Source organism: Cyclopterus lumpus, chromosome 11 (assembly GCF_009769545.1).
Source record: "Cyclopterus lumpus isolate fCycLum1 chromosome 11, fCycLum1.pri, whole genome shotgun sequence".
NCBI lineage: Eukaryota > Metazoa > Chordata > Actinopteri > Perciformes > Cyclopteridae > Cyclopterus > Cyclopterus lumpus.
Window position 1 is genome coordinate 10,621,206 of NC_046976.1, and position 24,907 is coordinate 10,646,112.

The window sequence follows — 24,907 nt, forward strand, 5'->3', positions numbered from 1 at the left end:
ACAATCAGATCTTCTTCATTGTCTAAACTCATAAATCCCAGAGACAAACGTTTACTGTAGAAATAAAAGTAAACATTAGTTTAATAGTCCATCTTTTCTAGGTTTTTGAGACAGAGTTCGCAGTCGAGCCAATTAATGAAAGAATATATATTGATGTATTTAATTAGTATTCATTAGCATTATTTCTTTATTTCATAATTATTATTCATTATTATTTTGTTATTCTTATATTTATGAAGGAGTATGCAAACTCTTTGGCCTCGTCTTTCACTGACTGTTATTGCTCTCACTGATGGAAGAGTATGCTGACACAGCAGGATCTTATAAAAACTGTCCTCATCCCACCCGGCCTCGTCCCATGGAGCTTTCCCCTGCGTCCCTCTCATGGAGACTCACTGATCCCTAATGTTTCTAAAAATCATACACCTTCTGAACCATCCAACCTACATACATGCAGATTAAACAAGGCATTCTCCCCAATCATATCATCTTGTTTAAAAACGTCAATGATGCAACACAAACTGGTCCAAGTTCACAATGGGGCCATGTGGTTTTGGAAAGACTTTATTGTGCCGCACATGTGAATACTAATGTGGTATTGCATTTAGTGCACAAAAAACAAGAGACAGAGAGATAATAAAACATTGCACAGGAAAACAAGGAATAAAAGTACAGTATATAATTTACACATCTTGTCATAAATAAAGCCTACACATCAGTGAATATGGAGTGGTTCATCTTACATAAAATACACAGCTTCTGAGTGGATGTCTGCTGCAGTTCTTGGAGTTTCTTTTTTGAGGAGAGGTTGTGTTGGTGAAAACTGTTGCTGAAAGTAAGATACGTTTCTATGGAATAGATTTGAGTTTTGCAGAGAATCTTTACTGATATAGTTATTATTGGTCACATCTGAAATATATCTAATCAAAATTAATGTAACGCATGTTAATGCTCATTTACTTGAGAAAGCTTTACAAGTATTTAAAAGCCCTCTTCTATACATTCAGTATAATCAATATAATCCAAGCTAACAATAAACCTGAATGACCGTTAATGCAACATAAAAGCAACATAAATGGACTCTGACAACTCAAAAGAAACTAAATGATTCCAGCTTTGGTCAGATTCCAATACTTCCTTTTGAATGAAATAAATAACTGTTCTCAGCCTACTGATACACACCAAGTACAAAACTCACATATCCAATGTTGCTGCTGCTCTTGAAGAGGGCATGACACATCTTCAATAGTTAAATATTAAAGGTGTACCCAACGTCTGGTGGAGACTAGAAAAATATTTAAAAAAAGAATCTCCTTCTTTCTGCCGACAGAAGATTGACATAATCACTCCTCACGCCAAAGAGCTCAGTTTCACTTTGTCCTTCTCGTCTTTATCGTAAACCTGTTGTGCATCTCATGTTGATGGGCTGCTCTTCATCTTCCACTTCAGAATGAAAGCAGATATTCATTGCATGAGAAACATGCTTATCTCTCCGCCACATTGCACATTACCTGTCCATCCAGACATTTCTCTCTGCTTTTCTGCCTTTCTGCTTAGCCATGTCTGAAGGAGATGATAGAGGGACCTTAAAGATCACAAGACGTGGTGATATAGAAATGGAAAAGCCTTTTGAAGTTACAGCTAAAGCACACCAGGGTGTAATTTAAAGCAAGTGGTAATAATACACAATTGTTTCCTTTTCAAGTGAGGATGTGCTCCAGAAAGATCTGAAAATTCCTCAATTAGCCTGAAATAAAGACATCACAAAAGCAACGTAGCAAAGAAAGGTCCACGGCTAATAAGTTGGAAGGTGTTACGCTTTCTTACAAAATAAACATTCAAAATGAACACGAATGCATAAAGCCTAACAGCTCATCTGAACCGGTGCGACTTGAAGTGTTTCTGCATTAGTTAGAAGTGGCTTTACATGTTTATTACATATGAAAGCATCAAACTACAGACTCTGCAGTCAAATATCGAAGCACAGACTGGACTAGCAGCGGTACCCCCCCCACCATCCTCCTGGCTGTAGTCAAACTGTTACAACTATGTAGAAGCTCAAGTAGAAAAGCCACTGTGTGATGAGTGTGTAATGAAAGTTAATACATAAAGTACATCGTAAAACAAGTAGTAAAATAAAACTTCATAATATAACTGCAACAAAAAAATAACTTTCTTTAGCTCAAACTGTAACAGTGTACACAGAACGGAGCACATTAAGACTACTATACACTAATGCTTTCTTTTGCGGTGGTCAAAACAACTCTTTTTTTAAGGCATTACAATAGTTTTAACCTCTTAACGCATCAGTGATTCACCTTATAAATGGGATGGTGGTGTCAAGAATGGCAGCATGGCTTTTATGTACATGTTCATTCTCAGTGGTGACGTTTCATCAAGTGTGACTCAAATTATGTATTTCACCTGCAGCCAAATCATACATGTTTAATCTTAGCTAAGATTTAATTTAATTCATTATTGAATTGCTTTAAAATGTCCAGTGGTGTTGGTCATGGCCGGTGGTACTGTGAAACCTCTTAAAATCCCAAATCAGAGTTTTTGTCATCTTTACACTCCACATTAAATCTTCTACTGTTTCTAGTGTCAGATTCTACATTTTTAGTGGAATGTGTGAGAAACTCTGCAGCTACTAACTCCGTATAAGTGTCCTCTCTAAAACTGAGGGAATGAGCCGTACTGTGAACTCCGTATAACTGACAGTAAGTCAATGTCAGTTAGGTCATGCATGATATATTATCATGTGATACAGTTCGGCTAGGTGAGTCAGATTTTCAGATTTCTGATAATCTGCCTCTCAGATATCCTCTTTTCCAAACTGTCCCTCTGAACTTGGGTCTGTTTGGATTATACATTTAGAAAAGACTAAAGGTTCAGGTTGACAAAGATAGGCAAAGAAGAATACAAAGATCAGACTGAGCTTCGGCTTTTGTCCTCACCCAACTTTGACATTATTCACCAGATATTATCTTGAGGATTCTGGGAAGTGTGGTCTTTGGATCAGGAGGTGCCTGAGGTGCCTGAGTGTAAGGCGACGCAAAAGAGCTTTCGCTTCGTTGAGTTTATCTTTGTTGTTTTGGGGCCATAAACCCTGAGTTACAGGGAGAGTGGGGAAGGTTGTACTCTTCAAAATGCTAAAGATACAATTGAAGAGGGGCTGTATTGATCCCCAGAGTGAAATAAGGTATAACATGAGAGGGCTAAGGGGCTCTGGTGTTGATTGTGAGGCTGTCCCAGCCAGCTTGATGCATAAGGGGATGTGCTGAAGTTCTGAGACTTTTTGTGTGGTTCTTCTCTGGGGTGAAAAACATCTATTGGTAGAAGTACAAACAAAGGTCTCTGCGGGGTTTTAACATCTGTCGTGTCTCTAAATGTGCCGGCGACGATGGTGGTGATGATGGCTGTGCATGTCCTCCATCGTGATTCTGCCCCACACACCAATCACAAATGTTTCAATCTCACACTCATTGTCCCCGCGAGCGATACGGAAGTAGCCGTTCTCTCCCCAGTTCTTTCCCCAGGAGTTGGCAGCAATCTGAAGAAAAAAAGTATAATCAAATTTAGTACAGATTCAAAGTCAAATAATCACTTTAAAATCTATTTTACATTAGAGAGAACAACAGATTTTACCTAATTAAGGGCAGGTTTTTATTAGCACAATGACTTACCCAATATTTTGTTGATGTCCCATCAAAGTTTGTCTCCTCTCCCCACCTGGTGCACAAAGCCGAGAAGATGGTTACTCAAAATGCATAAGAGCCAAACAACAGGACACCAACTTATCCTCAAATACAGATGTAAAATCAGATGTGTCAGAGTTGAAATGCTATTTTTAAAGGATGGATGCTGCCCAACAAACATGTCACCAGTAAAGATTTCTCAGGAATGTGCTCACCTAGAACACGCTTGGAATGTATTGATAAAGAAAAGCAGGAAGAGGTATAAGTAGTGGAAAGGTCTTTCATTGTGTTAACAACATCCGGAAAACAGAGGATTTATGCCTAGTTGCACTCCTACATCATTCCAATCCAAAGAACACGGAAGTCCTCTCCGTCATTTCCGTACACCGGACATGAAACAGGAAGAAGAGGGAAGGTTACGAGGAAGAGAACACCTCCTCAGTCCCGCCACAGACAACAACAAAATGACAAAGTGTCAAAATATACATATGTGAATATGAACGTCAAGGCCTATATTTACCCTTCTTCCTCACCAGCAGCCTTGTTCTCAGGAGACCTTGGCAAAAGGCCCATACATTCCCATCATGCCTTGCACTTTGCTCTTAGCTTAGCCACTGCCAACTTTTATACGCCCGCTGATGCTGCTCATCATGATCAAAACATTCTCCCAAAGCAAATTCCCATCCTGTTTTTGCACTCCCGGCCTTTCGTTTTCCCAAGAGACCAATCACTTGTTATCTTTCATAAGGGAAAGGAATGCTGGGAAATACAGTGGCTGGTCTCAGGCTCTGCAAACTCTGTAGCCCGCCACCACAACACAAGCAGATGGTGCTGACCTTCTATCGCGAGTCACTTTGTGAAGCACAGTGTTTTCCCTGATTGGAGTCAGACATCACATTGACCAAACGCAGACACATTAAAAATAGCTGTGTTAACAAAGATGACAACTACAAACTGAACCAAATTGGAGAATTGGGATTCGTGCCTTTGAATAATGACACATTCGCACCTGTACAGTATGTGTGTGTGTGTGTGTGTGTGTGTGTGTGAGTGTGTGTGTGTGATCCCACATGCATGCCTGCCTGCATATTTATTGGGATGGACAGAGCCAGACAGAATCGGACCACTGCTGATCTCTTATCTGGCCTCCAATCAGCTCACTTGCTCATGCTGGGACAATGATGGGCATACCGCTGTGCCCATGTGCCCCGCCTTTCCCTAACGCCCCTCAACCCACCTCTGACCTCTTCTCCGTGGATTGATCCCCTCTCTCTGTCCGGTGCAGTCAGGATCAGCGGCCCAGACAATGCACTTTCCACCACAGTGGACCTCAATGCTCTTTCCACAAACTTTCCCAGGCCCTGGGCTTAAAGGAACGCACCGCTATGGGATTTGGCCTATGAAAACACACTGATGCCTGTAGCTGGCAGGTTGGAGCTCAAAACACTATGTTCTGCCGGCACTCAACCCGTCCCTAAACCTGTGTCGCTGCTACATCCACACCCACTGGCCAAGTGAGTGAAGGATCACTGCATCAGTAGAAGGAGCTAAAGAGCAAGAGGCATTCAGGAAAGGTGGGAATCCACATCCTAGTAGCATCATTTTACACAATGCATACCTCCAGTTTATTGACATGCTGTAGAGATGTAATTACAGTACACATAGTACAAGCCAGGCATAAGTGTTGTGAAACATGTGCATCCACAGATTTCCAGGAGGACATTTCAGAACCGTGCATGCTTGTGAAGTATGTGATTCAAACTAAGTACAGGTTGGAGTGTGTATCATACACATACCTTTACATGCCATATGTCACAAAGTGAAACGTCATAAAGTGCAGATGTAAGACATGCACTTGAAAAGCTGCTTGTAAATGGGTTGTATTTTGTCTCCACCAATGGCCAAGCAGATAAAATCAGAGAGGCTGTTTTTATAGCAGCACTGAGATGCCGTGTCTGTAGGAACTGATGTTGATGGAGACGCTCAGACTCTGTGGAATACTCAAATGCTCACAAACACACATTCTTCAGCTGTCACAAGACACCCATTACGAGGTAGCCGCTCATTTTTCTAATTTAGAAAGTGAAACTAGTGAGTGGCAACGTATCATTGTCTAGACAGACACATTGTGAAAAGGTGAAAAGGATGTTTCTGACTTTTTAGAGGTCAAAACTTCCCACAGATAGAAAGAGCAGCAAACTACTACCATTCTGTCTGCGGACAGTCTAAATGATAACATAGCGTTTTAGATTGGATGTGGAGAGGAGAGAGAAAGAGAGGAAGCAGGGCGGTCAGTGAGTCAGATGGCCAGCTGAGGAGGACAGGGGAATACCGAGAGACAGATGAGTGGGAGCAGGTAATCCAGGTGTGTCGGCTGTCTACACGCCTACATATTTGTGGTCGCCGTAGTTACTAGATAGACAAGGATGAAGGGGGGGGCTCGTCTGGGGCAGACAGAGGAGTGGAGCCAAGGTGTGTCTCCAAGAGGGAAGCTTGTTGACACGTACACTCTCAGCTGTGTGCAAACACACATGCAGGTGATGCTTTGTATCCAGCAGCTACTCGACTGAAACCTGATTCATCTTTAATTTTAAAAGAATCTGCTAAAATGGCATCAGTTGAGGATGTAGCAACATGGAGACTTGGATCGAGAGGGTAATTGCTTTGGTCTAACATGGTGTAACATGGCATGTGGTTCTATAACTTTCATCATCAAAAGGCATAAAATCCGAGCACAAACTCAAAATTGTTTGCTAAATCTAATCCGATTTGTGCAGATTTACGGCTATGCAATGATAAATAGGCTGTTTGTTCACAAAAAGACTTTGCACTGCATACTGGTAACTTACCCAGTGATCCTAATTGAGTGTGTGCCGTGTTTGCGGTACTGTGGAGGTTTGGTGAAGCTGACATCCGTGTGTTTATAGATCCCATTCTTATAGACAAAGAAGTCTTCATGGACCTCCATCATAGCTACAAGAACAAAAAAGCATGGAAAATTAGTTGGTGGATAAAACACACACACACAATATAACTATTAAGGCTGCTTGAACCCATTATTGAAGGGAAATATCAAAATCTTATTCAAACAACAATTAATCTAAAAGTAATTACTTATTTCACCAAACAAATTCCAATTTCCCCCCCGAGTCACACACACCCAGACATTCAACAGGGCAGCAGTGTGTGTGTGTGTGTGTGGGGTGTGTGTGTGTGTGAGCGGAATCTTGTTTAATATTCTTATTCCAGCTCAATGAAAATAAAATATTCGGATGTACAGCTGAGAAATTCACTCTTTTGGAGGGCAACCTGCACTAAATCAGTGCGCGAACCTCCTCATTTATGAACAGCAATAAATGCAAGCGTAAACGTGTACACACACACACACACACACACACACACACTTATCTGCCTTTTCCTGGACTGCTAAACAATAAAATAAGAAGCTCATAGAGAATCACACACACACACACACACATACACTTCCATGTGACTCCTCTATTCTAGTATACTTGACAATGGTCTAGATGGGCACCAGACAGTAAGGCGGGCTAGAAAAGGACAGTTTGTTCAACCACACCGACATGAAGGCCCATTATCTCTGACCAGGGGACTGGGGGTCGAAGTTGAAACATAGGACAAAACAATCATGATGACAAGGTCAAACATGACATCATCCCGGGTCGGATACCTAACGCAAGGCTGTGTTTGAATGTATGTGTCCCTTGGAAGTACATTGTTGTTTCGTTATTAAAAATAACACTCACTTGAGAGCAAATGTTGACACTAAATTATTAAGTTTGCCTTACCTTGCACAGGTCCATTATCCATAATCTCCTTCATGATCTCCTTTTCCTGAGAGAGATGATAGAAGGAAGAAGGAGAGAGAGAGAAGGACAGGAAGATACATGTTAGTGAAATGGAGAGGATGAAAACAACCCCCTGGATGTTAAAAGTCAGATAACAAGATTGAGTCCCGCCGGGCCCTCTGGCCTTAATGCCCAGCTTATTGACTTCACAGGCCATCGGGAGACAGGAACAACAGGCTGTAATGACTTTGAGAGACATTAGCAGTCATTTAGCAATGATGGATGCTGGCCGATAAAACCACATGTCGGCTGTAACTCAGTGGTCGACTTTGAATTGGAGGAGATTCACTGAGCTGCATGCAGAGATGGCTTCTGGAAATGGTTTCAGGGAATGTTACGTGATACTTTGTGCTAAAGTGAGGGCAGAGGGGCTTTCGACATGAAAATACGAGAAGAACATCTTTCATGGAAGTCATCCAATAAACATTATGTATTTCTCATTCTGTAAAATTTCCAAGAAACTATCACTCTCTTTAGTATGTTTTTATATTTTTATTGGAATTCTTTCCTATAAATATGTGTTTTTACTCTTGCAGAACATTGATATTAGAAGTTAAACACAGAAATCTAATTCCAGATACACTCTTGAATCTTGATCTTTAGTAGATAATGATTATGGATAATAATATCCAAAGTGCAGTCAACAAATTGGTTTAATTCACTCACTGGCCAGTATATCCAGTCTGTTTCCATCTAAACTAATCTAACTACAATCAGAATTGATTACATTCTGTATTATATTTCAATGAACCTTCATAATCCTGAATCCAACTTCCTGGACCTTGACGGTGGCGAGCTTGCAGGTAAAAATACAACTCTTCATTGATTCTGTGCTGTCGAGCACTTAATACATTCCCATGTGCATTCACTAAGGAGTCGAGCATGCAAAAGGAAAATGTGTGCAAACACATACTTTAATGAACACGTGAGAGGGATTAAAGGCTACTATTCACCAAAAATGTACAGTGATTTTATTAAAGCTGCATGTTTACTGTATAATTGAGTGCTGGTCGGGTGTAGAACTGATGATGCAAAGGTGTACAGGGAATACCTATTTATGCATGTGTTGCTTTGTGTTTGTGCAGCGCTTACATTGGATGAGAGCCTGTAGGGCGGAGTGGACTGGTAGATGTCGTTTTGGTAGTTGTGCGTGTTGGGGCAGCGCTGGGTGGCCTGCCTCTTCCCCCGGCCGACGGAGCGACTCTGCATCATACAGCGGCCCACCTCCACTGGTGTTTGCTGCATGGGTTGGTATGGATAACAGTCTTCTGTCACCACTCTGTGAGAGAAGAGGAGAGATTGTAAGATGCGTCTAATCTTTAGAAGGCTGTTCCCAAGTAATCGCCAAAACGTATTGCATGTTGCTTTGCTTTCTCGGTTTCTACTGCAGATTAAACAACATGAAGTCTTTACCCTCTACGCCGGAGGTACCACCAGGCTCCATCGATGCGTCCCCCATCACACCCTCCCTGGTTGCGGGTGTCACAGGAAATAAGATTTTGTGGGGACAGCTGAGGAGTCATGTGACCCATTGACTGGATGGAGATTCTGTCTGATGCCACAGCTAGTGAAAAGGACAGGCGTTATTACAAAAAAACTTTTTATTGTTTTATATAATTTTAACAATTTGTGTCTTCAGGAAGCTAAAATAATCAGAAATATTCATAAACATTTGGCAGGTGCTGGAAAACAAATATATGCACAGAAAGATATATTTCAGAGATGTATTTCAACCTGAAATTTGAGGAAGACATTTTTTGGTCAGCACATTATCAGGTCCATGTAAGATAAAAAGTATTGGATTTTGTCTTGACAATGTCACCTTACTAGTAAAATATGTCAACATTTGTGACACTTTCAGAAGTTTTCATTCTATGTTCTACCATTCCTTTACGTCTTATAATGATATCCCATATTTCCCTGCATTTTCTTCATGTATTCTACCTGCAGTTGAGAAAGCCCAGGATGCAGCACAGTTGCCCTGGTCCAACGGTTCATGAATCTTTCCCGGCCACTTCTCTGAAGAGTTGAAGTAGGCTGGTAGACGGTCACTCACAGGATCCATGTTCATCTGACAGAGAGGAAAAATTAATCAAGTCAAGTCCATTCCATTTTCCAAAGTGCTTATCCTATTCAGCCAATCCCAGCTGACATGGGGAGATGGGAGGGTTCACCCTGGACAGACAACCATTCACGCCCACATACAGGCAATTTAGAGTCCAATTAACCTGAGCTGCATGTCTTTTGGGAGGAAGCCGGAGACACCGTTACACTCTCACAGACCAAGCCTCATTAAGGAAACATTCATGTTTCTCAGTAGAAACAACTATTATCAACTATCACAACAATTTTAAAATAGCGGTTCAAACCACCAGCACGGAGTAGCAGCAGTGGGATTCACAAAGTAATTATTTCCCCACAAACTAACAGCTGCAATTAAAGTACTTGTGGACGGCTTTGTATGACAAGTTTGGAACCCAGGCAGATTACATACATCTACTTATCAAGCCTCCAGTAGAAGGGATTTATTCACAAGCACTTAGGACCATTTGGCCCAGGGTCAATCACTGTAGAGAAGCCAGGAACTTTGATCCCGGTCCTCTCCATGAAAGCATGAGGACGTTTGGCTACATTGAATGCGTCCTTTGAACCAACCAAACTCTTTCATGAGGCACCAACGTCACTGTAAATCCTAATTAGAATGATGGAGTGCAAATATCTTCCTGATAGCGCATGTTCACTGGAAGGTGATTCTCACATGCCAAACATACTCGATATATTAGTCTACACGAGAGGTTAGACGATCTCCTAATCTCTCCATTATGTGTTATAACAGAGCCCCTCCCCCCCATCTCTCTCAGAGCCTGGCTCCTCCTCCAATTAATAGCAAGGTATTCAAAGCACAAACTGCCACCTGATACATAACTATTGAATATGCTGCTGATCTGAGACTTTGTCTTTTGGACCTTGACCTTACACAACTACAGACACCTGAAACACCTGACCTAAAGGTTTGATAAAAGAGGGGAAATGGCCTGCAAGAATACGTCCAAATACATGAATTCCTAATTTTCAATCCCATACACAGGAGTCTACATACAGACATGAAAGGACAGTGGGACAGAGAGATTTATGAATGGGCTGCAAGTCTCTGATCTGGTTCCTGGCACAGGTAGGGACACGCTGACAGCGGAAGAAGGGGGGGGGGGGGGTTTAGTCGTGGAATGCTGGGAGAGGTAAACAGGGGGAGTGGGGCTGGATGGATGAAGGCATAGATGGAGGTGAGAGGGTTTAGACTGAAGAAGAGGTTTGCTCTTTATTCTCCAGGCAGCCACCATGCCCTCCATCTTCTCTGTCTTGTGTTTTGGTTCCGTCTTATGTAATCTGTCTGGGTGAAATATAAACAAAGACTGAGCGGATCAGAGTGGGCTGAGGTTCCAGCCAGAGACGCCGTCGCATACCGACAAGCCACCATAATTAAGCGAGAAACGTTTTGATCAGCGCTCCTTTGTTGTAATAGGTTTTAAACCTGCATATCACAATAATATCACCATATCACTCACAGGAAGTATGCAGGAACATTTAAAGAAGTGACAGGCCACAACACAACTAACAATTGACTAACAACATGAACTGAGACAGCTTTAGTGAAGAGAGAGAGAGATGGCACTATACTGTAAGGTGCTGAAGTGAAAATACTTTTTAATCTCTGGAACCAGTAACAACATGATATTCTTCCAATCCCTGTGTGGAAATGTGTTCTCTCATGCCACCTTTTAACAGCAAGGTTAAAGGTCAGCTACAAAACCGTGAGGATGGCAAGCTTTTCTTGACTTGCTTAAGGTCACTTGAGCACAGAACATCAACACTAACAACACTGAACTTTGTGTCTGTGCCTTCAGAAAAATGACCCACACACTTCTTTCTTTGTCCTAGCAACCCCAGAAGTACATGTTGGGCATGAATACTGTCCTGTACCTGCATCTCATTCATGTTCATAATCGTCTTGGAGGGTCTCTGTGTGCCCAGGCGGTAGCGGACGCCCTCGTCTAGACTCATGCCGTAGAGCTGGCTGTAGTTGGCTGCCTTCCATCTGAAAGTACAAAACAAGGAGGAGAATGTGTTTGTCACAATGTGGGATAAAGATCTTATTGTAGAATATCATGTAATCAAGCATGTGTGGTACTGCATGTCGTGTTGTTTGTTTTACCCATAGTTGCCTCTGTTAATGGCGTTGATAACGTCCGGCTCCATCAGACAGGCGTTCTGCTCACACTCCCAGCGTCCTGTGGTCCCACATGTACTACAGAGGACAAACAGACCGAGAGTAGGCAAAGAGTTGAGAGTTGAAAGGCTTAAGCGAGTTATAATTCCCATATTTATGCTAAAGTCAGTGAGGTCAACAGCTAAAATAGACGGACCATCTAAGACATAGACAAATATTCAAGGGCTCAGTGGAATTTCCAAATAAGAAGTTAATTGAGCGAAGAATGTCAGTAACTGAAGAAAAAAAATGGAAAAAGAACAGACGAGGGAGTGATAAACGGAGGGCGAGGTTAAAGGAAACGTTCAGCCTTTTAAGGCTGTAGAACGAGGATCCATTTTTATTTTAATCAGAAGGAAGCAGAGAAGAAGTCAAGAAGATGACAGAAGAGATAGAAGCAGGATATTAATGATGACGACAATGTTTACTTAGGGATGCTGAAAAATAACTTCCAAATATGTACTTTCCGATGACTCACTGTGAAGAAATGTGTGTGTGTGTGTGTGTGTGTGTGTGTGTGTGTGTGTGTGTGTGTGTGTGTGTGTGTGTGTGTGTGGAATAATGGTGGTGGAAGTATCAAGATTCTTCTTTACTTCAGTAAAAGGACTTTTAAAAGTAAAATTCCTTTATTCATAGCTAGATTATCAAAAATAGTCAAAATGTATGAAATCAAATAAATGGCAACACTATGATTTCCCTCCAAAATGCAGTAAAGTACAAAATGGAAATGCTTCATTAAAGTAAAGTAAGTGTACTTTGAAATGGTACCAGACAGAAAGCGTACTCACACAGAAGAAGAATTACAGATATAATGCAGTGATTTACACATTACTTTTCTAAATCATAAAACTATTGGTGGGTTAACTTTTACCTCTAAATGTATTCAGTATATATTCACTTATCATGTAGTTTCATAATGTATTATATATTAATAACTAATATTATTAGTTATAGAATTAATATAGTTCAATATTTAGGGAAACACTTTCTGCCTATACAATAAATATGAAGCTACCGCCAACAGCTAGTTAGCTTGGCTTAGCTTAGCATAAAGACTGAAAACAGGGGGAAACAATTTGGATTTGTCTCAAGGTAACTCAATCTTTCAACCAGAATTTCTACAGCTAAAGAATTAACACGATGTACCTTGTTTGTATAATCAGGATTTAGTTTTAGTCTTTATGCTAACCTAAGCTAACAGTCTTATGATAGTTTGACATTTTGGGAAATTATCCAGTCAATCGAAGCACGTTTTATCAGTAACTCAAAGTTGGTCTCTTTATGTATTTTAATCGTTACTGGACTAGATTCAGGTAATATGTATGTACGTGTTTAAATGAAATTCAAACAAGCTACGTTATTTCATTACCCTTTGAATATTTTAAAGCTGTATTAATATTTTATTGGTGTTTCGGTTGTCTGACTGTAAATATTATTATTCCAAGGTCACTCTTTCTAAGACTACCTGGTTAAATAAAGTTACCAAGCCACCAAAAATAAACAGCTGCAAGGTCAGCCGCTGTTTCAGGAATATCATAACAAATGGGTGCATGAGCAAGAGAGAAAGAAACACACCCTGACACACTTATACACACACACACAGCAGAGTTTAAACCAGGATTGTCTAATGGCTGTGACTGGAGGAAAGAGACAATGTCCTTTCACCTCTCCCTCCAGCAGGAAAACATACATGCAGTTCAGCACCAGGGGGTCAAAGACAACAATAAATTCACACAGTAATAGTACTGGCCATGCACACAGGGACAGGCATGATGTCGGACACATGGAGACAGGAGGACAGAGTGTGGCTGAGAAAGAAATATGACGGCTCAGAGGACCGTGGCGGGCGATATTTCACATTCTCCGTCACACCCCTAGAGAAAGACACCCTCTTCACCTCTGGGACCGTACACACACACATAGTAATACACACACCTGGATGACATGAGTGTGCATTACCAGATCAGTATGAACGACAGAGCCATGCTCCTTATTCAGATATGACGTATGTAATCTGAGAAACGAGACAACGATTTAGAAAGTCCAAGTTGGCATTGGCTGTTGTCCGAACTGAAGTCCATGCTAAAAAGAGCTGTTGCCAAATCATAACAGATAGTTGCTCCTTCAGGGCTGTGTGAGATTGCCGGTGTGAGCAGGCGGCGCCGCGTGTCAGATCATTTGGAGCAGATAGAGTTATCAGGATGCCAACAGCTAATGGAAGGAACACGTCTCTGCTGGGTTTAACTCTACAGAAGACTGCCACACATATCATGCTGTATCTTAACACACACACACACACACACACGCTAACTCTGGTTGTGTTTCCATGCTGTCTAGCACTGACACACTCTGCCCAGGAGTTATTTCAAGATAAAAGACAACGTTTTACAAGATACTGATGGTCAAAGAGCAGCTTTTTATTGACCGTATCAGTGATGTTTGGCTCGTGGTTAGTGAAGACATGGAGGAGGTTAGATAACAGTGTGCGGGAGCTTGAGCACTGCTAATGAGAGACTTTGGAGGGAAAAGAGGGAGAACTGCTCGTCAACTCAAAGCGGAAGCCCTCTCCTCCACCCTGCCGCCCTGATTCTGAGAGTTGGGAGGATGCACATTTGGGAAATTAATAAGTGGAGGGAGTGGGAGTAGGAAAAGGGAGTGTGTGTGTGTGTGTGTGTGTGTGTGTGTGTGTGTGTGTGTGTGTGTGTGTGTGTGTGTGTGTGTGACCCTTCACGCCAAAGCTGTGGTGCAAGTTTTCAAGCATCCATGTGTATTGCTTTAACAAGCACATGTGAGAGCATATGTGCATAAAACTCTTTTTGTTTGCCTGTGAAAGGGAGAGTTAGCACATAAATGCTGTTTTCTGGTGAACGAGGACACTGGAGGTTATTTTAACAACAGGCAGCTTCCACAAGTCTTTCCTTTAAGAATAGTTCGCCCTGCCATTCATCAACTGCCATCCTGGTCTATCTACGCAGACCTTCAGACCCTTTAAGTCAAACCTAATTGAGCTGCAATGATAAAAGTCATAGTTCAGGCCCACCAGATTGAGACAATAGAGCTTCTGAAGTCAAACAGCTGCTTGGTTTTAAATGGAGATCAGCAGGGTCAGCGGGGTTTGGGTTAGACGTGTCATGACAAACAGCCAGAGTATGTTCTTGGTGCATGAGGATGAATATAATCGGGATGTACAAATGGATGTTAAATCAACATTGGTGTGCGTGTTCACACACGTACAAAGGGTCTTTGAGGAACATCAAATGACACAGACGTGAGAAACCACAGTGGAGGATGGGTGAGGAATTACATTTCCCTTCTTCCTGCCTTCTCTTACTCGACCTCCTCCGTCTCCTTCCTCTAGTCGCTCAAGATCTACTTTACCTCTCCTTGACTGTGATTATCACTCAGAAAAATGTCAACAGCCACATGGACTCTGGTGCCCTCAGAGTGTAGAAGGCCGTGGAGATAAAAATGCACTTTGCTGTTACTGAGAGCTAATCTAAAATAATGTTTTCAGAAATGCTTGAGCTCATGTCAAGGTCATAAAGTGAAGAGATGGATCGGAAATGTGTCCAATTGGAAAAAATAATACAAGATTGTAATGGAGCTCTAATCAAAACAAGAATACATTAGATCCTTATTACAATATCCAGCCTCACATTTGTGCATGAGAGGAAAGTGGATTTGTATCCACATCAAAGTAAGAACAGTTCAGAGGATCAAAAGAAAGTCTCTTTCAACTGAGGTTAAATCGACCATGTTACTCAGTGGGCCTAGAGGATATGAACGACACTGTTGCAGAAGTTGGCACTCACAAACACATCGCTACTAGATAGGAAACATTAGCATGGGGCCTGTTTTGATTTATTTTATCCTCAGTTATGCAGCTACTGTTCCTCTTGTTAAAGACACAAACTACCAAGATGTTCTTTACTTCACAACAGATCATAACAGAGAAAGCTTTGGAAAGAAGAAGAACCGACTGTATCAGTATTAGCTGTTCAATACATGGACTCTTAAGTTTGAAAATAACTATCTCATTACTCTTACAATGAACTCTACACCCTTTGCACAACAGACCTTTTGACTTGTGATGGCAGGGAAAGTATTTTACGAACAACATTAACGATGGCTCCGTTCTATTAAAGTGTCCCAGTAAACCATCCCAGTGAGCCAGTGTGAAGAATACCAGTACATTAAAGAAAGAAAGCCTGTTACAGACAAAGAGGTATAACGCACAGAAGAGGAAGACAGGTCACACACACAGTCAGTGTGTGTGTGTGTGTATAATCATGTGAACATGATGTGATCAATATAACCCAAATATGTATATAAAACCTGAATATGACGCCACCAGTGGCTTTATTATTCGGAACACATACAGTGCACAAACATATTGCGTTAACCCACCAACTATATTGTCTACTCCAGGACCGATTTAGGGGTTTTAAAAAAACAAAGTACTGTGTCAGCATTAAATCTGGAGAAATGTGAGGCCCAACACATCTATAATTTGTTGTAATGGTGCATCCATAAAAACCTGGCATCTTGGGCTTCAATGTTTCCCTCAGTATATTCATGCAGTGGTTCATGTGAAGTGTTAGAACAAGTAGACACAGAACACTTAAATAAAATGAGGGGAAACCATGTTTTTCAAGCTTTAAGCCACTTAAAAGAACAGTTAAGGGAAAGCCCAGGATTTAAGAGGTTGAAAGAGAAGTAAGAGGAAGAAAGACACGCTTACATACCATAAATTGCAGTTCTCTTTGTATGTTTGCCCTGTAAAGAACTTGTTTCCATTTCTTTCGCAGGTGCCTGAGAAGAGACAAAGAGGGGTAACTTAATAAAAAAGCAAAAACACAAATGGGAAACAGAGATGCACTCATATGGAAAGCACTGACACTTAATATGATACAGTCATACTGGCCAAATGACTTCATTGGGATCAAAATAAAATCACTAACTCCTCAGGTGTGTGCTGGTGTGTGTGTGTGTGTGTGTGTGTGTGTGTGTGTGTGTGTGTGTGTGTGTGTGTGTGTGTGTGTGTGTGTGTGTGTGTGTGTGTGTGTGTGTGTGTATACAGAGTGTTTATGTCTTTGTGCGAGTGTACAAACACAGAATATATGTGAGTTCTAAGCTCTAGTAATCCTAGGTAGGAATGTGGCGTCAGCTTCTTTCCTGCCTTCCCAGGCTTCCCGGGCCCTCGTCATGCTTTAACCAGCTTACGCTCCACTTCACCTACTGAGACCGAGGGTTAAGGGCCACAGAAGAAGCATACCATTACGTCCACGATTAAGCACCAGGAAATCGTTAACATTTGTGAGCTGCAATGGTCCACTCAGGAACTTCATAAACAAACCACAAAAATGATTAAGCAGGGACATAGCATTAGTATTTTGTTTGGAATTAGTTTGGCCTATTTCACTTGTTTGAAGTTTGAACCCATGCTTACTGACAGGTTGTGAACATGATACTGACTCACAATGAGGTTTATCTACATACTGATTTACAGTGGAAGGTGCTGTCGGTGTGAATCCCACATGGAATTTACGGCATGAGCCGGCTGAGAATTTACAGCGTGAGCAGGTTTCCTTGTCTCTGGTGTGAGGCCCAGAGCTGATTGTGTGATTTATGACTGAGGCCCTATGTTACCCATCATCCCCCTCACAGCTGTCTCACCCAGTCTGTCACAATGCAGTTACTGCAGAGCTGAAGAGTTTGAGAAGTTACTCATTGATAGAGAATGATTATATAGAGAGGACTTCTATTGAACTGAAAGTATGTGAGTTAATGTAACAGGTTATGTAGCATGAAGGAAACGTTCTTTTCGGTGAGCAAATATTAGAAAGTTATTCACCGACTTCAGCTTAACAGAAGCTTTGAAAATGAGTTACAGAACATTCTGTGACTGCAGGGCAGTGATAACAGAAGCGATCTGTTGTAAAAAAGATCTCACCTCTTTTCTTTTGAAGCGCCATAGTCATCCGACAGGCATTTGTAGTTGTGTGTTTGTCCACACTCTTAAACATGCATCAGTGTCCCACCCCGCGATACCCCTACCTTGTCGTCCAGGTAACACATACCTTTAACGACCCTTCTGTCTCCCGTCCCGCACCCGTTGTCTGTGTACCCCTCCCTCCGCATACCCCACATTCCTTCTCTTGACCTCCATTCATCCCTACATCTACCCCTCCTCCCTCCCTCTGTCTGGGTTAATAAGAAGCCTACTGTTCCCTGCTCTGTTTGCAGGTAGTCCTCTGCAGTCGCTGGCACATCTTACACCTCTGCAATGAGAGAATGGTATGATAACTGTGTGGGGAGTCTAAATGTGGTCAACAGTTAGGTAGATGGTAAAATGCACTAAATCTGAACTTTTCTACACAAACTATCGGGGGAGGATCAGAAAATAGGGAGTCTATTGTAAAACTTTTGCTGAAGGGAGGGTAATCTGACTTTTTTGGGGGAGGAGGGTCGTATATTTTTCACTCGACCCATAATTCTATATTTTATTTCAGCCTTACCTTCTGAGATGTAATAATAACAAATGGGCCGAACAGACATAAAAAAAGAAGGTGCTCATATGTCCAATAATTGTCGTACGGCCCCTTATCTTCAGCATTCTTCCTTGTTGTGGGTTTAATAAAGCAGGTATGTAATTGTAATTGTAATGTTCAAGTGTCATGTTGCTTTGCGCTGTGATGCAGCAACGGGTCTGTCAGTGGGGTTCTGTGCTGCTCTCTGACTGACTTTAACTACCACAGGCCCTTACACACCTTCAAGACTCAGCGATGCGAACACAAACTCATTCACTGGTGCACTTTGAGTTACCTATGAAAGGTGGCTCCACACCGAGACAATGTCCCCAGAAGTCAGGGCAGCAATCAGCGACGGTCCGGTTGCAGAAGAGGTCGCAGTAGCATATGGTGTCCAGGTAGGGGACGGTGCACAGGTCGTCTCTGCCGGGGCAGCAGCCCCCTCTCCTCTCGCAGTAGGAGCCAAACGGGTCCCTGATGCCTCCAACATGGAGCGGACTGGCGAGCTCCCTCTTGGTCCTTCTTGACAGGATTCGTTCTGCAGTGCTCTTTTCCACCACCAGGAGCAGCGCCGCCACAGTTAACAGGAAGAGCTTCATGATAAATCTGTGAATAGAAGGATATGAGATTTCAAGATGTTATAGGTAAAGGTAATATGATTTCATACATGCCCTACTATAATCAAGTCAATGGACATTTACATGAGTTAGCAAAACAATGTTTGTGAACGTTGGCCTGCTTTCCCCCTCAAGAGACACACTCCAAATGCTTCACACTCCACAGGAAGAGAGGTGAAAAGGTCACACTGTGAGCAGCATAATTGGGGTATGACTGCTGCCAACACATTATCTACCTCCCGCTGTGTAATTCACAAACACACTGACGGATATGCACTTAGTACCACACACACACACACACACACAAAAGATACATTTAAACAGAGTTCGCAGCAAACCCACGTGATCCTTGATCCTCTGCTTCTTTTTCCAACTTTCCTTTCAAGCATCCAAAACAAACAGCAGCAATAAAGTGATGGAAAACAAATACTGTATGTGATGAGGTCTTTCAACATGTTGAATGATAACGGGGTCGCCACAGGTTCTTTAGCGACCTTTTTATTTTTATTCTCAGCCCTCAAGTCCCACATTATATAATATCTTTCCTTAATGCGTGCTGGCATAATAACAGTCAATCCTGAACTGTTATTATTTTCACTAATGCAGAACTGTTTGCATGGCAGTGACATATACACCCAGGTGCACTAGAATCACCCTGTAATTAAATATTTTACTGTATCTATGAGGGACCTGCCAGTGCAGTTACTAGTGTGAGGGAGGGGACATTATCGCCCCAGATTCGCTTGCTATCTCAGTTCCGTAAATAAAGTAATGTCCTGCTGTCAAAGCTAATCTATCACACTCGTGGAAATTGTCTGAATGAACAGACACAGCCCACATTCAGAGACAATAGCGGTTATCAAAAAGCCATGCTGGGGCACAGTGACAGGGCAGGCAGAGGGAAACCATGCACATACACTAAATGTCTGTATCACACTTGTGCTCCAGCTGGTTACTCTGGTATTAATGGGCACAATCTCAAGAAAGAAATCAGCACTTTTGAGTGATTTAAGAAATGAAACGTGTCAATGGATCTAAATAATTTTACAAACTGCTATTAAAGCATTTGTATCACTTGTTCCAAAAGCAAGTGGGTGATATAGTTCCCATTTTGGTTTTAATCGTCACACTATTTATTTTCTAGTATGGGTGTACACATGTGCAACATCTGCAATGACCATGACTTTGTGTGTATGAACGAGCAATCCACAACTTTCACACTTAACGAAACGTCAAACAAAATCATCCCTAATTATGGTTGATTGCATGGATGCATGCGTGTGTGTGTGTGTGTGTGTGTGTGTGTGTGTGTGTGTGTGTGTGTGTGTGTGTGTGTGTGTGTGTGTGTGTGTGTGTGTGTGTGTGTGTGCGTGTGTGCGTGTAGGTTTGTGTGTGTTGGTCTCAGATTACTGAATGTGTGAGTCTATATCGGGCCAGACAAAGACAAGGGGTTGGCCCGCTGCTTACATAAATAGCATCATTAATTATCCAATCAGATCTCAGAGCACTAAGGACACTCTGCACACAGAGCAGAGCTCCGGAGAAGATCTTTGCTGGATTGTTTTCTGCATGACTGCGCCTTTAGTCGAGACACATAAACACACACACACGGACATATGGCAGCATGGGATGGGCAGCTCTCCTCCCTAACACAAGTGTTTTGTTGTGGAAGACTGAGCAGCAGTGCAATACAACACCCACCAGTCTGCCCAACAAGCTGCTAAAGCCTTTATGTCAAACTGGAAATGTAAAGAAACAGGAGTGCTGATTGTGATGCTGGCTGCTGACGGTACCTCAATCAATAACATCCCTCTACTGAGCAACTTTACGCTACAAGTAGCTTCAACGTATGACAATAGCTGATTGTGTTTGGTACACTTCTCAGCTGAAGAGAAACATTTCATCTAATGGATCAATATTCTCAGCTCCTTTTAGTCTTGTGAAACACGGTTTAAAAGCCATATGGCCCATCAGTGCTCCAGACAGCTGTAGCCAAGCTACTGATCCCACACTGCAGCCACAGGACAGATGAACCCTCAGAAAGGGCAACCCACACACACACACACACACACATGCATAAAGTGCATACACACATCAAACAGCAGAAGTAGAAGAACTGCACCGTCACTGTCTCAGCTGGACCTTCATCACCGCTTCAGGACCATGTTCACAACTTTTACCTGCTTGATGTTGAACGTTTTTTGTTGTAATGTCATTTTTTTTCAAATATGTTCATTTCATCATTGTATTGATATAAATATTTGGGAGAGATATATCAAAATCTGGACAACTAAAAAACAAAACTATCTAGACGTACTAGAGAAAGAAAGAAAATAAATTTAAGAAATGTACACTTTTATTTATCCATGTGGGGAAATTTGACCCATCCTTAGTTATTAAGGAGCAGTGGGTTCAGCATCTTGCTCAAGGACACTTCGACATGCAACTAATGGGGAGAGTGGGGATCGAACCGGGTACCTTGAGGTTGCGGGACGACCACTCTCCCCATGAGCTACAGCCGACCCCAAACAAAGAGAGGTACATGAAAAAAAAGCACCAACCCTTTAGTGATATACTTGTAGTATGTATAACTTTCCCCACTCTCACACAGCTGAACTTTGAGACACCTTTTTAGCTCCATCACATCATTGACGATTATCGGTGCAGCTCTATTTTTAAGGCACCCACCAGTACAAGGAGAACAGAGACCATTTATAATACCGTGCAAGTGTCTAATGAGGCCACCACAAGTCAGTCACCACAAACGCATTGTACAATAACCTCTTTAAAAGAAATTAGTCTCCCACACCTATTCTTGAACCTATTAATAACTTCAATATTGTATCCTGATCCCACACCACACCCAGAAGGTAAACATATCGTTAAAGTGAAGACTTGCCTTACTTAAATTCCGTGGCCTTTGGCTACATGAAGCACAGTGGAATTAATCTCAGAAGAAATTATGATAGGCAAACATAAATATCAAGTTTAAAAGTTCCCATAAATCATAAAGATACTTAAAGTTACATGACATCAGTCTCAACCGTACTGTGACGTTGAAGCTGCACCTGCCTGGAGTCTGGTATTAAAGAGGGCTGCTGTTTGAAAAGAGAAGAAAACTGTTGTTACCTTGAGTTGAGAGAGAAATGCGGGTGTGGTAATCCAATAGAAAACTGTAGAAGTTTGCTGGTCTGTTGCTCAGGAAGTCATCCACAGGTAAAAAGTCTGTCTCTCGTCTCTCTGTTCCTCACTCTCTCACTGGATCTGCTCTGTCAGACTCTGTCTTCTCTATATACAGGCAGCAAGAAGGGCTAACCACTCCCCCCCCCGGCCCCCCTTCACTCTCTGCCCTGTGCCCTGCTTCATTGCCTCAAATCTACGCGCTCTCTCTCTCTCTCACACACACACACACACACACACACTTTCCCTTTGCTATCTCTTTATGCCTTTCCTCTCTTTATCAGACTGGAACCTCCAATATGAAAGTGAAATGTTTCCACTCATCTTTATTTACTCTTTCCTCCGGTTTCTTCTTCTATTTTCTTTCTACTTTCACCGACAGCAGCAAACCCTCAACTATATATCTGCAAGGCCAAATCTACTTGTCCCTCTGTGGTAGACACTGGGGTTGGTGCTGATCTCTCTCTGTTCACCATCTAGTGGTCACAGGTTGCATATCTTCACTTCAGGAAGCCAGGAAATTATGGGATAGCCTGTTAAAGCTCTCGCAGCTTCTAGAAACTTACAAACTGGCCTCCGGAGGTGGAGTTTTGGCAGGTGTTTTAGGAAGGCCAAGTACTCTGAATGTACTAAATATTGTGTCTTTTTTCTACATGATCCACGTGTTTGGAATCTGTTTACACCATTTGCATCATTACATATCCTTTACAACGTGAATGGATTCAGTTCAGGAAATTATAAAGGGTTGAGAGCTTTTTTAACTTGATTTACTAAACCAGTGAACTTCAAGGCGTTATGTCATTTCACATCCATGAATGAAATACTTAACTCTTTCATATGACTAAGTCTACCAAAAATAAGTTAATATCCAATGCCAAAAGACACAAAATACAAAATATCAGCAATTCCTACTGTGAATTATTTTTTTTAGCTAGAATACCAAATAGCTATTTAGAAGACTGACATGGTGGTCCAAAAAGACACAGCTGTGGCATACCCCCCCCCCCCTTAGGGTTGATCAATGTGCTAAAGGCTGGATCAATAACTGAGGCAGTGTGGAGGTAGATGAGAACATCAGGGTTCCTCATAAAGACTTTCAGGGCAAAAGAGAACATTGCCCACACAAAGGTACTTAATGTTCATTCATTTAACTTGCTCAACATAATTAGCGCTTGTAGAAGATTAACAGAAAATGGACAGTGACCTCTCACAGGTCAGCCATGCCCCTGATGGCTATCTGCCAATACTCTTGTCTCATAAAATTAAATAAATGTCAGACAGTTATAAACACTGCTGCAAAGAAGCCTTGAGGTGACTTCTTTTTGCTGTTGCTACAAAAAATACAAACATCTGCTCAGACTTTTATTCTAATATCATAAACAGAAACAGAAATAATCTTTTTTGTTCAACAAATAAAAAAACATCATACCTTAAAGCCTCGTTGGAGCATAACTAGACATGAACGTGTGAATAAAATCTGAATCAATAAACTTCTTTAGTGTCTCTACTTTACATGACAGAAGTGAAACACAAGTGGAGATTGATTCAGTTGCACTAACATGTAAAGAATGCTATTTCTCATACTGGCAGCAAATGAGTCATGTAGAGAAGGCCATGATGTTTCATGGCCGGTAAATGCACAAGAGGTTGATTGTAGACATCTTTAGGAGAAAGTGTGTGTGTGTGTGTGTGTGTGTGTTTGTGTGTGTGTGTGTGTGTGGACCGTCATAACACCCCTGAATCAGAGGAGGAAGTCACCAGATGAGGGAGTGTAAGTGATTCATTTCCAATTCATCAGTAAAGACGAGGAGAGTGAATCATGGATGTCTGTTTCACAAGATCTGTAGGCGTTGTGTCGTAAGACTTATGTATGGGTGTCAGGAATTCCCCGTCTTATTAGTTGCTTTCATTCTGTTTTATGGTTTAATTAACTCTCTTGTCCTTTCAGACCCGGTCATTCACACCTGATCATCCTTCATTCCCTTCACCTGGTCCTCACGCCCATCTCACCTGCAGCCCATTCCCTCGTTAGTCACTCACTACTTAGGTCCCCTCACTTGCACTTGTCCTCTGCCAGATTGTTTTTGTGCCAAGCTCTCCAGCATTACGTTAGTCGCTATTTCTGCCTACCTGCCTGCCTGCCTGGACGGACGGACGGACGGACGGACGGACGGACTGCTCTCCTGGTTTTGACCCTGCCTGTACGAATAAAGACAATCTTCTTCCCCTGTCTCAGTCATGCTTGTTTGTTCCAGTTTGTACCACCATTACAATGGGTGTACATTTGGTATATACACTCGCCAGCCCGACCCACCCTGTGATGACTCAGGTCTTAACCGGCCCTCCAGATGTTTAACCAGGACTTGTAATACTTCAGGGCAGCAGCAGATAAAGGGAACCAGATATCGGATCAGCGGTGCTTCCGTTTGTGAGGTAAGTTCTCCGAAAATAGACTGAACTGTGGAGGCTGAGGACACACATGGCAACAATGGAGCCTATACATGCACAAAGAACCCTCAGAGGGTGGAACCGCAGTGAAAAGCAACAAACACACGCTTGCATGCACAAACAAGACAGTTGTGCGCATTTACAGATGCATTTGTATCAAAGGACTGTAAATGTGTTTAGTAAAGGAACTTTAGAAAGAATAATCTAACATTGAGTTTGGACTTGACAGACACATGGTGTGGGCCACAAACACGCATGCATACACATACAAACAGACAGACACACACACTCACACCAGAGG

The 24,907-nt window shown here is 42.0% G+C and overlaps 1 protein-coding gene across 1 annotated transcript; it reads right to left on the reverse strand.

Annotated features, from left to right (window-relative positions):
- Positions 1 to 548: 548 nt before the first annotated feature.
- tinagl1 (tubulointerstitial nephritis antigen-like 1) lies at positions 549 to 22,283 on the reverse strand. Its single transcript, XM_034544683.1, has 12 exons — positions 22,108 to 22,283; positions 18,657 to 18,967; positions 16,577 to 16,643; positions 11,778 to 11,870; positions 11,546 to 11,660; positions 9,512 to 9,638; positions 8,981 to 9,131; positions 8,660 to 8,846; positions 7,508 to 7,553; positions 6,548 to 6,671; positions 3,687 to 3,732; positions 549 to 3,553 (listed from the first exon to the last, which is right to left on the reverse strand). The coding sequence occupies exons 2-12, from the start codon at positions 18,958 to 18,960 to the stop codon at positions 3,386 to 3,388; spliced, it is 1,428 nt and encodes a 475-aa protein (XP_034400574.1). The 5' UTR covers positions 18,961 to 18,967; positions 22,108 to 22,283; the 3' UTR covers positions 549 to 3,385.
- Positions 22,284 to 24,907: the final 2,624 nt, after the last annotated feature.